This window comes from Callorhinus ursinus, unplaced genomic scaffold, assembly GCF_003265705.2.
Source record: "Callorhinus ursinus isolate GAN/ISIS: 27379988/994484 unplaced genomic scaffold, GSC_fseal_2.0 scaffold37, whole genome shotgun sequence".
Lineage (NCBI taxonomy): Eukaryota > Metazoa > Chordata > Mammalia > Carnivora > Otariidae > Callorhinus > Callorhinus ursinus.
Window position 1 is genome coordinate 8,527,883 of NW_027397099.1, and position 17,443 is coordinate 8,545,325.

A 17,443-nucleotide genomic window follows, 5' to 3' on the forward strand; every position below is an offset into this window, starting at 1 on the left:
CCATGGCTCAAGATGAGAATGGAAGCTTCATGTGGTGGAGATTGTGGAGATAGGTGTTTACTTGGAAGAAGCTGGATTGGGCAAAGACCAGAAGACCAGAATGATATGGTACAAATTCATCTGCAGCGACGTGCTCCCCAATTCCTCGGTGCTGTGTACATAAGTCCTGCTTGCACTGATCCCATCATACGATTATTCATCTGGGTAGATGACTGTCTCTCCGTTGTTCGAGTACAGTCTACATACAGATCAGAGATACACAGCAGCCTATGGATCCCTGAGGTCCAACCCAGGCCTGACACTGTGCAAAGTTACTGCTGAATGAAAGAACTGGCAAAGAAAAAAAGCTTTATAGGTATTTACTGCTCTGAGACAAAGGGAAATTTATATATGGGCCTTTGATACCACAAATGAAGTTACATCATGTTGAGCATCTGTTTATCATTGCCATTTCTGCCCTAATTTTCCCTCAGGTATTTTAGCTCATGTAAAAAAAAAAAAATTGAAAATAAAATCTTTCTCTCTCTACACATTCATATACAGTGTTTATTCACAGTCTGAGATGACACAGCTGACATTATTTCCTGTACATGTTGATATATTTTATTCATCTTAATGATTAACATTTTTGATATATTTTATTCATCTTAATGATTAACATTTTAAAATATTACAGTGAAAAAAAGACTGTCTTAAGGATTGAGTAGATCACAAATAATAAGTTCTTCATTGCACACATTGTATTTAATCATCTTATTAATGGAAGTTTACTTAATTATTTGAAGAGATAAGTAAATAATCACAGAATGATTCTACATGTTTGGGGTCTGAGAACTGAAGTTGGAGTCCGATGGTACTTTGTGGCCATGAGAGCCTGATAATATAAAGGCTGATTGTACGTACTTTAAAAATAAATGAAATTCATATCTAACAAAGATTATTTTTAATATCAAATACAATTTTGGAGCTGAGATGATCCTTGAGGATAGATCATGCAATCTCCTTATACCGAAGATGAGGAACATGGACTCCCAGAGTTTGGGAGTCAGGTAAAGAGAAAGCATGGGTTTTGCTGTCATATAAACTTGAATTTGAATTGCAGCCTTGCTAGTGATTTAGGATGTACCCTTGGGTGATTTACTCAACCACTCTGAGCCTCAATTTCCTTGTAGATAAAATTTGGGTGATATATACATAATACAAACTGTGGTAATACAATTGTGGTAAACAAAATTAAATAATATGTACCAAGCCCTGAGTTTACTGCCCAGAACTAGAAAGATTCAGCACCTGGTCAAGGATAATCTCTACTATCATTACCTAATGTTATGTAGCCTGTAAGTAATGGAACCAGGATTTGGACACAGGTCTGCCCAACACCAGGCAGTGAGTGATTTTTTCACTTTCAAAGCTGACACTCACGTGGTTCTCTATTTCTCTAGAAACAGAGGATCAGACTTAACACTGCAGCAGTTTTAAAATTCCCACTCTCCCCTAGAGAACGTTATGGTCATTGATAAGGGGCCCTATTTGCTGCATACTTTGACATTTGAATTTAGTATTAGAGCGTGGAATAACAATGACCCTTTTGCGGTCTTTCCTGTGTGTTTTGCACCTGAACAGAAGTGATTATTACTCCAAGCTTATGCTTTGCTCCCAGTGTAGAAATCAGGGAAGAAGAAATATGATTCAATAGTTCTTATTATACTTCCTCTCCCCATTCTCTGTGATTTCCACAGACATGGCATAATTCCTGTGATTTGATTTGAAACTAGAGACCAGCTCAGTGCTGAGTGATGAGATCTGAACGGGGAATAAAATATGCTTGAATTAATTTGCATAATAGAATCCGATTGGTTACAAAGCTGTGTTTGTTGAAGTGGAGAGCAGAGCCCCTGAGCTTCCCCACAAGGGGACACTGCCCAGGCAGAATGGAGTTTTGAGTTCTGGTGTGGGCCTCGATAATATTCTTAATGTAATGATAACCTGTCTTTAGCTGTAAATTAGCTCCCTGGAAATGAAACGAACGGGTCAGCCTGTCTGATCCTTCCAGCTCTGTGGGGAGGAGAAAGCTGAAAAACCAAAGCCACTTGCTTTCTGCTCAGCGCTTTCGTCTTTCTTTCTCTACCCGATAACAATTTCCAGCAGGAGTCCAAATATACTTAAACACCCGTATATGTCATTTTCTTTTACGGAGACAAAAGCAGTCACAGCAAGAGGGTTTTATGCTCAAGGCGCAATAGCTTATGACGGGCTATCTGCTCTCAAGATAGAGGGGCAAGCCTTCCACTTAGAGCTGGTGGTTTTGCAAATCCATTTTCCTGTCATGTTATTACTCCGGTGACTTTCAACATTTATTTTTCCTTCCAAGCAATATGCTCCCACCATAAAATAAAGTCAGCCTATATGTTTTAGTGGAACCCCCAATGCTTAGACATCCTGGCATACTGCTAGAAAGTGCTTTAATGGAAGGATTGTTGGAGAGTTGCCTCGGAGTCTTTATTAAAACCAATTAGAACATTGATATATTTCTCTATTACCAATGTCAAGGTCTTGTTAGGAGGGCCGCCTATTAATTTTCATGTGTGTTCCCTGCAAACTCTTTACCATTGAATGCATCAATCAGATCTCTGGATTTTATTTTATTTTAAAGATTTTTATTTATTTATTTGACAGAGAGAGACACAGAGAGAGAGGGAACACAAGCAGGGGGAGTGGAAAAGGGAGAAGCAGGCTTCCCGCCGAGCAGGGAGCCTGATGCGGGGCTCAATCCCAGGACCCCGGGATCATGACCGGAGCCGAAGGCAGACGCTTAATGCCTGAGCCACCCAGGTGCCCCAGATCTCTGGATTTTAGAAGTATTTCTTAAAAAAAACAAAACAAAACAAAAAAAAAACCCTGAACACATTTTTGAAACTTACACATTTAGAAATTCTGAAACAGGGCGTTTAAAAGTAAAAAACAAAGATTAACTTTTGTGTAATGTGTTGTTTAAAGGCCTGGTTGTACTGTGCTATTGATGGACTGATGTAATTACTTCCTGTTCATCTTCACATTGGTCTCTGCTATAACATGCTTTATCCTCTTCTTTCTGGTTTGGTTTTAGTATTTTAGTCACCACCAGTGCCACCAAAACGTAAATTATTATCATTTTAAGACTGTTATGTGTGTATCGAGATGTGTGTCTGTATTTGCTCTGCCACCTTCTCTTAGAAAAGGTACAGGATTGTAGGGGATGAGGGTACAGGTCTTGGAGCCAAATATCCAGGGTTCATGTCCCAGATCCTCCACTCGCTGGTTCTGTAACCATGGATAAGTTATTTAATCTTGCTGTGCCTCAGACTGCTTACCTATAAAATGGGAATAGCAATAATACTATTTGTGTAGGGTTATTGTGAAAATTTGATGTCTCAACTCATGGAAAGCATTTAGAAGAGTATTAGGCAGATCATAAACCTGGATGAATATTAACTATTATTACAATTTTTATCAGTCATATTTTTAAGATATACCAAGTTCTAATGTTGGTTTACTTCTGGTGCCTTCTAGGTTACAGTATTCAGATCATAGTAACCATATCATTTCCTTATGAATTCAGACAGAAGCAAATGGCAGGAGTTGGTATTGTTCACTGATTGAGAAACAGACACCAGAGCCAGATGGCATGGGTTCAAGTTCCAGCTCTGCGATTTCCCAAAAGCATAGCCTTGCACAAATTGCTTCATTTATCTGGGCCCCAGCTTCCTCATCCTTTATAATAAGAATATTGATAGTACCTATTCATAAGTTTGTTATAGAAATAAATAGCTGGATTACTATTTGTAAAGTTATTAGAACAATAGCTAGGAAAAGCTTTTGCTCAGTGAATTTTCATTCTGAAAGTAATTTTTTAAAATTATGTCTTAAAATTCATCTTATACATACCTGAGGCTAATCATTAAAATGACATTACATATTACATATAGTCATATAAATACTTTCAAATAATGGGTCCAATGAGTTACTTTTAAAAGCAAGATGGTTTTGCTATTTCCAAGAAAAGAAAATAGATAATTTCATCTTTTCAATAATGGGCTCATTGTTTTTGGGTCATGTGGAAACTCTTAAATTCATTACTATCAAGCTAGAATTTTTTTATAAAGGGAAAAAAGTTGTCATCTAGTTTTAACACTTCTGGTGTCAGAAATAATTGTGCTTTACAGCAAAATGGCAGCCAGAAGAAAGAGGTGCAGAAATATGAACTTTAATTAAACCGTTTCTTTCAAATACACTTCATGGTTTATATGCAAGAATAATTTATCACCATGTGAATGAACACTTAATACTTGGCATGGTGTAAAATGGGCAGGGATCTTGTCACACCATATGGTCTTTGCTGTTTCTTCTTCTTGAGATTCTGTGGTGGCAGTATCAAGTTTGAACTTTAAGTATGTGGTTCAAATCATACATTCAACTTTTATTGATGGCTTGCTTTCAAAACCAGAGGCACTGGGACCTATAATCATGTACAACATATAATCCCAATCATAAAGATGCATCCAGTTTCGTAAAGAGACAGTGTATGAATCAGAAGAGATCCCCAACAGTCTCTCACTGGAGCTCCAACCATGAATATGAAACTGGAAGCCATTTGTAGAAAATGTCACCCAACAGTTTCATTTTGGGGAGAATGTACCAATACAGGAATGATGAGGTCCCATGACAAGCTACTGGCAGATTCTTGACCATATATCTGGCTTTAAGACTTAAGCCCAGGGATCTTCCTATTGTTTCACATTGACTCATTTTAGGATCTGACTCTGCCTGGGTTGCCCTCTGTGCTTTTTTTCACACAATCAGTTTGGATGGCAAGAAACAGCATTTGATGTATTATTAGCATGTCCAAGTCTGAGGATGAAGCTGTTGAATGATGACACTGTCTTTTTAATCTCTCTCTCTCTCTTCCACACAGCCTTTTCCATACCCTGAGATGTCTGTCTACACCAAATACTGGACTCCCTATTCCTTGAAAAGAGACTAACAGAGTACATCATAGGGTGTACTGGGGGCAGTGATGGACACCTGAACTTATCTGCACATCTGTGGCCTCCTAGATACATTTTGCCATATGACAAAGGAAGCAGAAAGGCTTGGGTTGGTGAAGTCAAAGACCATCAGAAGGAAAAATGTTCTGCTCCAACAAATTACAATTCCACCAATTCCCTTATTTTCTAGACTACTAAGACCAGACGGCTGTGGTATCCCCATGTAACTCTTATTCCTCAGTCCTCTCTTAGAGAAAGTACCTCACCATCCTTTTCTGGGCATCTCCATCTGTAAGGCACCTCCTTCTACTGAGTGAGACCAGCAGGCCTGGACTGTGGCACTCTAGGAAGAGAGGAAGAGACCCAGTCTGTGCCCAGTTCCTCACCCTGTATGCAGCCCTATATGAGGGCAGCAATTCTTGTCATCCCCATGGTTCAGATGAAAACACCTCTAGAGGCTCAGAATGCCTGACTGATAGCCCCAATGTCACCTATATTGTAAGATATAGAAGTGGTACTCCAACCCAGGTCTCTCTGATCTCCAAATCTAGGTACATTCCACTATGCCAAGATTCATGCTTCTTCCTTTATGTTCTCCTCCCCCCGACCACCACTACATTTATACCAAAGTTAAGAATTAAATGATTTTTTTTTTCTACAATGCTCAAGAAGCTCACCAGTTTCATTTAGACCCACCAGTGCTGAAATGAAGTGTCATCTGAGTGTTACCCTCTATGCCCAACATTCTTCTGAGATTCTCTCCCGTTGGCGGTGGGCATGGTAATGGGGATTGCCTGGTTCTGGGAGCCAGAACTCTAGCTGAAGTCTGGGTGGCACACCAAGGGAAGAGGATAATTGTTTAGAAGAAATTGCAGGGTGCTAAGAAAGGGGAGCAAGCAAGGGAAGTTCCATAGGGCATAATTAAGTTTCCAGCAGCAGCAAGACTCAATTTAGTGAAGAAGTCCAGGAACCCAAGGCAGAAATTAAAGACCAGAGTAACTGTAGGTTAGAAACCTACAAGGGGCATGGAAGGCCCATTCTTATACTGATGAGTAGCTGAGTCATGGCTGGGTGCCAGGAACAAAACCTTTGGACCAGTTGGTGGGGTATGCTCTTTTATTTTGCATATCATGGTTGGAAAAAGCTTGGAGAGTATCTCTTTTAAGACTGCCAGGTTAAGAAAGGATCTTCACGTTCTTGGGTGGGCCTTTGAGCAAACAAGAGCAAATCTTACTCATTAAATCACACCATAGCATTCACTGATCCACCATGAGGACTTGATCTGTTATTTCACTGACAAGCGTTTTAGTGACCATGAGAGGTTTCTCGGGATCTGTCCCAACCTCCTTTCTCTGGCAAAGGTCCATTGCTGCTTTCTCCTCCTTACGGCATCCAGTCATGCTGACCACTGTTGGGACGTGCTCTGCTAATGAGGAGCTCTGGGGCATGCTGTTCCCTCTGCATGGTCATCCCATTCGCTCCCTTCTGATCACAGTAACTCTCACTTCAGGGTGGAGCACAGCCACCCTGCACTCAGGGAGTCTCCCATAACTGTCCCCACTCTCTGCCATGTCCACCCTTAATCCCCATCCATTACATGTTCCTCTCCTGGACTCCCATGATGCCCTAAGTTTCTCTAGTATGAAAACATACCCTAGTACAATTATGATCAATAATAATAACAGATAAATATGGAGTACTTGCTGTGTACGAGACATTGTACTAAAGGATTTAGAGGCGTTAGTCATTTAATCCCTGTGCCGACCTTGCAGTGAGTATGATTAGCATCCCCATTTCATAAATGAGCAAGCTGAGCTCAAAGAGCTCTTGTCTTACCCCAAATCCGTAGTAAGATAGTTAGTGGTAAAACGGGCACTGAGACCTTGGGGGCTGGATTCCACAGCACACTCGTTCATCCTTGTATAGACCTTGAGGGTCATCTTTGTGTTTGTGTTTATTCCACCAGCACCATGGTAAGTTGCAAGAGAGAGCAGGGACTGTTTCTCGCTCAGCCTTCCCCCAGTACCCAGAATGAAGCGCTCCTGCGGGTCCCCTGTTGATGGGGTGGGATTGAAATGAATTGGGGGTGGAGCCTGCAGCTAATCTGACCTTCCTCTCTTCCTGCAGAAGCCGACTGGGGAAGTGGGCAGCCCTGACGTGATGTGTTCAGCGAGGAGAGACATTCCATTCCAAGAGAGGTCTGCGTGACGCGTCTGGGAGGCCACCGTCGGCCAAGACGCCACGGGATTGGTGAAAGGGGTGACAGCCGCATTCTCCTGTGCCTACCACGTAACCAAAAATGAAGGAGCACTACTGTTTACAAGCCGCCCTGGTGTGCCTGGGTGTGCTATGCCACAGTCAGGCCTTCTCCACCGAGCGGCGGAACCACCTGCGACCCTCGTTCCACGGGCACCACGAGAAGGGCAAGGAGGGGCAGGTGCTGCAGCGCTCCAAGAGAGGCTGGGTCTGGAACCAGTTCTTCGTGATAGAGGAATACACTGGGCCGGACCCCGTGCTCGTGGGCAGGGTAAGGCCTCTGCTCTACAGTGCTTATTTCTCCCTCTCCTCCTTCCCAGTAGTAGGATATGGCCAAGAAAGAAAATTTCTAGGAAGGGGGAAAAAACACTAATGGCCCTTCAATAAGAAACATGAAATCATTGTTCAAACATCCTTTCAGCCTTTTTTTTTTAATTCATAGACTTAATATTATACCATTAAACTCCCATTTTTCATGACTGCACAATAATCTACTGAGTTGAAACCATTATTTATTCAACCATTCTCCAGCGGAGGGCATTTCCCTGACCACGCCCTATCCCCAACATGGACGCCCCTTCCTTGTGTTCTCAGAACCCTCCCTGCTCCTTATGAGAGCTTTCCTTTTTGTATTACATGTGTCTATCATATTCTCCCTCACTGGACTGGACCGGTGTCATTCTGTGACCCGAGGTCCTGGTACTAAGCCCAGTTTTGGGGAGGCCTTTGTAAATATTTGATGAGATGGATGTGTCTTAAGAATGGGTGGGATTTTATGCGCTTTGGCTTAGGGATGGCAACACCCAGTTAGTATGATCTGAGAGTCCTAGCAGTACTTGGACTGCATTCTTTGTGTACCCCCTCCAAAAAAGTGCAAAGTGTAGGCAGTCCAAAATATGTTAAAAAATGTATTGCCCATTATCATTTATTTTAAAATGTGCAGTCATCTTTCAGAGGATAGTGGCATTAACTACAAGGAGATAGGTGTTCACTGGCATAAGAAAGAAAGCCTACTATGCTCTGGGGGAAGAGGTAGGCAAATGGTAAACTAGGGTAAAATATTCCTGACTTCAAAGAGTTCAGAGACTAGTGGAAAAGACACACTTATCTAAGCAATTACAACACACACACACACACACACACACACAGAATAGGATAATGAAGAAATTCAACAGAAGCAATTATGCATTTACATGGGAATGTTTGGGAAGGATGGAGGAAGGTTTCATAGAGAACATGGTAATAACTTGTGACCTGAAAGAGGATTTGGGAGTTAATCCTGTGAAGGGGAAAAGGCCAAGAGTAGATCCAAAGGGTGCTAATTTGTAAGCCTCCTATATTCCAATGAGTTATTTCAGTTGTTCTTTAACATGAGAACATCAATGCATATTTATGTAATTGACATATTTGGAAGAGGTTCATATTAGCATCTCTATAATGTTGTTGGAGGGGGCGGGTTGGGAAAGAGCCTTTTCAAAGAGATGTACCAAAAGAATTTCATTCATGTATGCTCGAAAATGGAAAGATTATACCCCAAATAGAAGTAGTCTGGGGGAAATGGGAACCCAGGGAAATAATTGGCATGTGAATTCCCTACATGAGGAGATGGGCTCTGTGCCCAGAAAGACGAGACTTCAGTCAAGGCAGGGGCTGTGCAGCTTGAACAACATGGGGAGCTGTGTGTGAATTGTTCTTAGAATATAGAACCTCCGCCTTGGGGACTTTCTCAGTGGGGAACAGTGTGTGTGTTAGGGTGTGAGACTGCAGAAGAGACAGGACTTCGAGAACCCTTTCCTTATCTTTGTGGAGCAAGCTAAAGGGGCACGTAGGGAAAAAACATGGAGAAAAAGTAAGTAGTGAGTGGCCTTTAAAATATAGGCACATGGGATTGAGTATGAGATGTCAGATTGGATGGGGGAAGAAGAAAAAAGTGGCTGGATCCTGTGGATCTTCCTTTTGAGATAATGCAGATATATAGTTCCCTGTGAATAGAGGGAATAGACTAGATGACCTTTGATTTGACAACATTCAAGGTAGAGTGCTTTACCATGCTCTGAAAAAGTAGAATTTGGCAAGCAACGGACTTTCAGATTTCTTGCAGGAAACACAGTCTGTGTCATGCTGTGCTCTGCAGAGGAGGAAGCCATCAGTCTTTGGTGTTAGAAATTGGCCGTGTATGCCTCCACAACTGGATCCCCTGATAGGATTGAATGGTTTCCCAAACTGCTTTTTGTGTGGAACCTAATAAATATCATTGTCAGCTGTATAGGTCATCTTTGTTGGAGAGAGAAAAAGAAGGAATTTATATCCAACTTTCAAATCTGAAAACAAAGTAGAGGAAAATAATGAGCCCTATGATTTTACATTTTTTTTCCAGTTATTTGGTTGATCATGAACTAGAATCTGTGTAATTCTTAAGAAACTTGGCCAAACTCACATGTAATCCATTAAAGTCCCTGGAAACTTCCCTTCTAGACACTCCCATTAAAATAAGCATTGATTTCCTTGTTTCTCATTCACAAGACTGAGCCCCTAACTTTTGCCAGGCCTGAGACAGAGAAAACGAACAAATAAACTGTTGGGGGGGGGGGGTGGGGGAGAAAGCCAGGGGAATGGCGGCAGAGATCCTACCCTCACTGTGTAAATCGAATGAAGATTGGGGCAATTCTGTTCATCCTTTGGAGGCCACTAAATAGCTTCATATTTTACTCCCAAACTGCCTTATTCAGGAGAAATGTATTAACTGTCATTTCATGACAATATGTAGCTGGTTATGAATAACAAGTTCTGAAAGAACTTTTTTTTTTTAATTTTCCTGAGAAACACCGTGAACTGAAATCAAAATGGTCTTCCTGATTTGTGCCTACAGGTATCCCCCTGAACTGAAATATTTGGTGTTTCACTGAGGTGCTGCAAATCAATTAGATACTTTTTGGGAAACTGAAACAACACAAACACTTTTAAAAAGCAGTGTGTTCAACCTTGCTTTGTGATTCTGCACAAGCTCTCTGGGCCTTGGTTTCATAACAATAATAATTAAAATGGCATTAATAATAATACTACAATGGCATTTACTTATAATATCAGTATTAAAATGCCATTGATAATAAGAAAGAGCATTATTATTATCATTGCCATTTGAGTAAAGCTTTTTGGTTTATACTGGGGCTTCTTACGTAGTAGGGTAGAACCAAGGGCTTTTTAGCCCTTCGGCTACGCTTAAAGCCTACGGAAATGGTGAAAACAATGTCTATCTCTTCTAACAAACAGCATAATGAGGGCAGAGGAACTAAGATTAAGATGGAAGCTTCAGACATTGAGGTGACATCAAGGGAAGGTGAGGAATTCATTACTACAGGAAAATCAGAGGTGGTCTTTGGGTGAGCTCCACATTCTGAAACACAGAGCAGAATTAAGACACAGGATGGGTAGTCAGGACAACTGGATCCTGCCCTGGTCCAGCCCATTGTGTATTTAGGCAAGTACCATCATTTCTCTGGGCTTTGTCAAAGGAGGAAAAAAAAAACTAAAGCTATTTAAGGTTCTCTCTATTGTCTAAGAAGCTGCATATCTATCAACCCATCCTACCCACACGATGCCTATGATCAGAATGGGAGCTTCTTCCAGGCAGGCTGCATCCCTAGACCCTCATACCTCATGTGCCTCACAGAGGGTCTTATGGAAAGGTCTGATCCATGAACTTCTTGTAGTAACAGAAGCCTGGAAGCAACCTAGTGTCCTTTGGAGCTAGAACAAGGTGGTAACATCCATCCAGTGGGTGAGGTCAATCTGTATGTATCAGTACGGAATTTACTTTCACAGGAAAACAGAGATGGAGAGTGACGTGTGCACTATAGCACTTTATTGCATAAAAATAAGCTGGGACATTTATGTATCTCACTGTACAGATATTCTAGCATATGTGTAAAATATATCTTAGAGGATTCACAGGAAACTGGTAACAACTGTTGTGTGTGAGCAGAGAAATTGAAGGAGCAGGAATCAGAACTGAGAAGACTTACTTATGGCATAAACTTTTTTTTAATTTTTTATGTTACCTACATATTTCTTTCAAAATAAGTCTATTAATATAGGTGCATATGTATCTATATTTTGTTTGGGTGATGTTTGTGTGAATATGTGCATCTATTTTGTATGTGTGCATATTCGTGAGGGAGAGCGCGAATCTTAGAATTGGATAAACTCAGAGTTCAAGTTTGAATGCTGGGTTCACTGCACCCAGCTGTGTGCCCTTGGCCAAAGGAATTATCTTCTCTAAGATTTCATTTCTTCATTTGTAGAAGCAGGGGAGCACATCTCCCTCTCGTGGTGTATGCGTGGGTCTGCGTGTCTGCGTGAGTGTGTGTGGACAGTGTCCGCCAGCAAACAGTGTGCAAGTGAGACTCTATCTCCCCATGGCCTCCCTCACAGAATTAAAAATCTCGATTTCTCTTTTCCTAGCTTCATTCCGATATTGACTCTGGTGATGGGAACATTAAATACATTCTCTCAGGTGAAGGAGCCGGAACCATTTTTGTGATTGATGACAAATCAGGGAACATTCATGCCACCAAGACATTGGACCGAGAGGAGAGAGCCCAGTACACGCTCATGGCACAAGCGGTGGACAGGGACACCAACCGGCCGCTGGAGCCGCCATCGGAGTTCATTGTCAAGGTCCAGGACATTAATGACAACCCTCCTGAGTTCCTGCATGAGACCTACCATGCAAACGTGCCTGAGAGGTCCAACGTGGGTGCGTAGGGCAGGGGAGCCCCACTCTATCTACAGGCCTGCTGTCCCTTTTGGCGGTGGGTGGGGGGGGCGGGTAGGCTGGTGCCTATTCTCCTGAATCCGGAAAGTTGAATTTATCCTGCCTCTTCTATGGCATAATGACCAAAAAAAATGTTATCTGTGTAGCTGAAGTTCCAAATATTTAAAATGGATGTGAGATTTTAAAACCGAAACTTATAAAACATAAAGAAGTGTGGCCGAGGGGCAAGAACATGACTGCATCCAGGGAATCCTGGGTCTGGTACTCATTAGCTATGTGACTTGGATCTGGGTCTGTCTCTCGTAGCCTTAGTGTTACTTTCTGTAAAATGGAATGACCATTTCTAGTCTTGCCAGATTAGAGGCAATATAGTTCAGTCACTAGCGCACACTGATGTCTGTTGAAGTCAGAGTGATGGTAATATTTGTTGCATGTAGACATCATGCTAATTAGTGATTTCCATGGCATTATTGCACTTAATTTTTGCGATGATTCATCTTTACAGTGAGGTAGGTCCTATTTGACATATTTTGCAGATGGGAAACCCAAGCTAGCAATAGGTTAACTAATTTATCCAAGGTCATCTGAGCTATTAAGCCGCTCCAGAATATACACTTAGTCATGACACTATGTCACGATCTGTTAGAATAATTTAGAAGTAGATATGTCTTTTCATCAGGGTTAAACACACACTGCATTGTTAAAGGATATTTCTCTGAAGGATTTCTTCAGATGGCCACATTTTCCTGGCAGCAACTTTTGTTTGGCTTTATAGAACACATGCAGTTGTGGTCTTTTGAGAAACATGCCTCATATTGAGAAGGGTTTGTCTTTCAGGCAATGATCAGGGCTGTTCTGATCAGGGAATGAGTCTGATTATATGAATCAGAGATTTGAAAGTCCGAATGGACTTAAGAATCATCTGGGCCAAACTGCCCATTTTACAGATGAGAAAACCAAGCAGCAAGAATAGGTACCAACCTGCTCAAAAAAGTTAAAGGCAGAAGTAACCCCCAAACCCTAAGCTCTTTGCACTTTTGCATGTAGAACTTGGGATTAAAAAAAAAAAAAAAAGTCTCTTTTGTTCTCCTCCAGATCAAATCAGGCTCTTCTCACATTTTATGAAGGTCAGGCTTCATTTCTTGCTTCTCTTCCCTGGCCATGACCAGTCCTTTAGTCTCTCAGTATTTGCCTTGGGATTTTAATGAGAAAAAAGTGGACATGAACCAAATCATTAAATAGGGAACAGTAGCATCAGCAACTGAGACAGAAGGAAAGGCCTGTCATCCAAATGAATACTCCAGAGGAATTTCCATTGTCCCCACTTCGAGGAGCCCCCTGATGCTTCAGGCTAGCACCCAGACCTTCTGTCATGGCTTATGAGAGTAGAGTCTCTTGTCACAGTACTGGGGCTGTGCCCCTCACCAGCCAGCAAAACCTGGGCCACTTGTCACATCTTTCTCAGTTTTCATTTGGTCATCTATAAAGTGAGGATAATGTAAACTGTGATGAGGGTTAAGTAACATAGATGGAAAATACAAGGAGTCGTAATGGATTTAGTGGAGTTCCAGAAGCAAGTGAAGCACAGAGATTTAATAATTTCCTTAGCTCAACCACAATGGTAGAGAATAGAGCCTATTCTCCTTTAGAAACCCCTACCACCTAGAATAGAGCCTGATTGTATGGGAAGAGTTCGAGAAGAGTCATTTGCATGAAATAATGAATTACAGAAAATTAGAAAAAAGCAAGACTGAATTTTACACCATATAACTGACAATTTTAAATTAAAGGGTTGACAGAGGCTGTGTAAATGGGCTCCCTTGCCCTCATACAGAAAGAACCTTGCCCCTCTGCCAAAAATGTCACTGAGAGACCGTGGGTTTGGTTGGTTGCTGGATGGGAGTTAGACTCCTGACTCTGGCAATAATCCACTTTGCAAAATAGATGGCAAAAGTTCCTACCCCTCACACCCAATTTCTCAAAATGCAATTGATATAAAAATGAGAAGCCGAGGGAGGCTGGCGGAACACACGGAAAATGCCCAAAACAGTGCCTGGCTCAGAGGCACTAAATGCTGTTTTGCTTCCTCCAGCACTGCACCCCATTCTGTAGTCCAGCACTCTGTGCCCTCAAGTCCTGTGACCATCAGGGAAGAGAGGCTCTGCCAGGAGAAACAGAATCCCACCTTCCTTCATTTCCCTGGTTTCCTCTCCTTCGGACCCACCGATGTTTACGGGTGGTTTCTGTTAAATGACTACCAGACCCGTTAGAGGTGGGAAGAAGCAATTTTCATGTCACCGGGGAACAACATTCTGTACAATATTTATAGCCATAAATTAATTAAAATGTAGTATTAGGAGCTATTTTATTACATGCAAAGCAACAATAAAATGATGTATTTATTGCTCTGCTACAGATGGTAGATTGCTCTCTGTCCTTTTACGAAAAGCAATTCATCATTAATTATCCTTTATTATACTCTTTGGGAGGATTTTTATTTAATTATTTGATATACTGAACATTTCAATTGCATGGGTCTCAGAATGTTTTTGCAGTAATGTTCATAGTATTATTTTAACTACTAAGCATAGCACGATGTATTAGGAATACAGAAAGCATTTTTAAGCTATAGGAGGTTTTTTGTTTTTGTTTTTGTTTTTGTTTTTTTAAGGAAGGAAAGAGGGAAGGAAGAAAAGGAGGAAGAAAGGAAGATTTTACATCTCAAACCCAGAAAAGCAAGCATGTTACACAATTGTGGGGCTTTTCTTAGTTTTTAATTTTAAGATGGAACTTTGTAAATTAGAATATAATTCAAAAAGCCAAGAGGGTGTTGCTAATGAATTTATTTCGCTTTTAAGGGACATCGGTCATCCAGGTGACCGCTTCAGATGCTGATGATCCTACCTATGGAAACAGCGCCAAGTTAGTATACAGCATCCTGGAAGGACAGCCCTACTTTTCAGTAGAAGCACAGACAGGTAGCGTGCAATGTCATTGTGATCCCTGAGAATAATGAGGTTATTACTTGCAGTTACAATGCAACATAGAAAGCACATACAATTTTAATGCTATATTAATAATTATGACAGTTTGCTGAGAAAGACATCTATCTATAGAGTGTTCCAGGTATGGGTGCTTTTTATTATAATTAGCATGTTGAAGTGACTCTTCTGTAAGGGCAGGTTCTATTTTACTCCTCTTTGCTTCCCCTGTGTCTAGAACTTTTTTGTTTTAAGGTTGTTATCGTGAAGATGTGTGATGTTTCCCTCCTGTCTAACCAGGTATCATCAGAACAGCCCTTCCCAACATGGACAGGGAAGCCAAGGAGGAGTACCACGTGGTGATCCAGGCCAAGGACATGGGTGGACACATGGGTGGACTCTCAGGGACAACCAAAGTGACGATCACGCTGACTGATGTCAATGACAATCCACCAAAGTTTCCGCAGAGTAAGTAGGTGGGCTTGGCTTTCACATTTTAATGGGGCCACGGCCACCCTTCTCTGACCCGTTCCTGCTTTACTCAGCTTTCAGGAAGAAAGCTAGAAGAAGGGTGTCTCTTTATCATTCATGCAAAAAATGAAAACCAAAACAATACAACAGCTACCGAAAAAAGTGAAGGTGGAGTACAGGTAGTAGAAGTTAAAGGAAACCTAAAAAGTTCTATGACCCTGGAAACAGAAAATCTATTTCGCTAGGTATCTCACTCGATATGGTGACACAATTAATTAACCTCTCCCTGTCTCAGTGTTCTCATTTCTGATCTGGAGATAATAGTACCTGAGTAAGTTGTCTTGCTCTAAAATAGACTGCCCAAAACCTTTGTGCTTTAAAACAATAATAATTACTTATTTTTGTCGTAAGTCTGTAATTTGGGCAAAACTTGGAGGAGACCCCTTATCTTTGTTTCCATAGCATCAAGTGAGGACGGCTTGACTGAGGCTGGAGGATCCATTCCCAAGAATGCTCAGTTACATGGCTGAGGAACTGGTGTTGGCTCTTGGTTTCTCTCCATGTGGGGCTCACCAAGAAATGGCTCGGATAGGTTCTGAAAGTGAGAGCCCTAAGAATATCAAGCAGAAACTGTACTGCTTCTTATGACCTAACTTCAGAAATCACATCACATCATCTCCACTGTAGTCATAAGACTGCCCAAATTTAAGGAGAGTTCTTATAGACCAGGTTTTTCAATGGAAAGACTGTCAAAGTCATGTTGAAGGAAAAGCATGTGGGATGGGAGATATGGCTTTGGCCAGTTTTGGAGAATACAGTCTTCCGTAGATCTTAATTAATAGGATATTGTTAGAACTACATAGGCTTGTATAAAATCTTATATCTGGCATAAGTTGTCAACAACAGTATTTTTATCTGGGGGATTGTGGTCCTTCTACAAAATTGATAGGATTGCAGAGGGAAATAAAAGAAGAAATACTTTTTTTAGATTATTAATCATCATAATTACAACATCTACCATCGTTTAATGAATCGTAACTACTACTGAATATCTCCACAAGAGCCTACATTTTACAGGTAAAACTGGATTCTGTGAAAAGTACAATAAGTTGCCCAAAGAATGTAGCAAAGCCACCCCAAAAAGCCAAAAAATATCCAGGTAAAAATAGGCAGAAGACAGGAATAGAAGACATACAGATGGCCAATATACACATGAAAAGATGCTCAACATCACTTACCATTGAGGAAATGCAAATCAAAACCACAATGAACTATCCCTTTACACCTGTCAGAACGCCTAAAATAAAAAAACACAAGAAACAGCAGGTACTGGTGAGGGTGTGGACAAAGTGGAACCCTCTTGCACTGTTGGGAATGCAAACTGAGGCAGCCGCTGTGGAAAACAGTATGGAGTTTCCACAAAAAGTTAAAAATCACTACCCTACAATCCAGTAACCACACTACTGGGCATTTACTCCAAATATACAAAAACACTAATTCAATGGGATATAGGCATCCCTATGTTTATAGTAGCATTATTGGCTATTACAGTAGACAAATTATGGAAGCAGCCCGAGTGTCCATCAATAGATGAATGGATTAGGAAAATGTGGCACATATATATACAATGGAATATTATTCAGCCACAAAAAGAGTGAATCTTGCCATTTGCACCAACATGGATGGATCGAGAGAGTATAATGCTAAACGAAGTAAGTCAGTCAGAGAAAGACGGATTTACCATATGATCTCACTCACGTGGAATTTAAGAAACACAACAAACTAGCAAAATAAAAAGAGAGAGAAACCAAGAAACAGACTCTTAACTATAGAGAACAAATTGATGGTCACCTGAAGGGAGGTGGGTGGGGGATGGGTGAAATCGGTGATGGGGATTAAAGAGGGCACTTGTCCTGATGATCACGAGTAGTGTATGG

General features: G+C 41.2%; 1 protein-coding gene across 6 annotated transcripts in view; it reads left to right on the forward strand.

Moving 5' to 3' along the window:
• Window positions 1-17,443, forward strand: part of CDH11 (cadherin 11) — a 145,141-nt gene that overhangs the window by 95,975 nt on the left and 31,723 nt on the right. For all 6 annotated transcript variants that reach the window (XM_073880193.1, XM_073880194.1, XM_073880196.1 and 3 more), the window contains 4 exons: window positions 7,152-7,551; window positions 11,742-12,036; window positions 14,913-15,032; window positions 15,336-15,503. In XM_073880193.1, coding sequence (XP_073736294.1) covers window positions 7,324-7,551; window positions 11,742-12,036; window positions 14,913-15,032; window positions 15,336-15,503 — 811 coding nt within the window. In that variant the 5' untranslated portion in view covers window positions 7,152-7,323. The remainder of the gene's footprint in view (window positions 1-7,151; window positions 7,552-11,741; window positions 12,037-14,912; window positions 15,033-15,335; window positions 15,504-17,443) is intronic.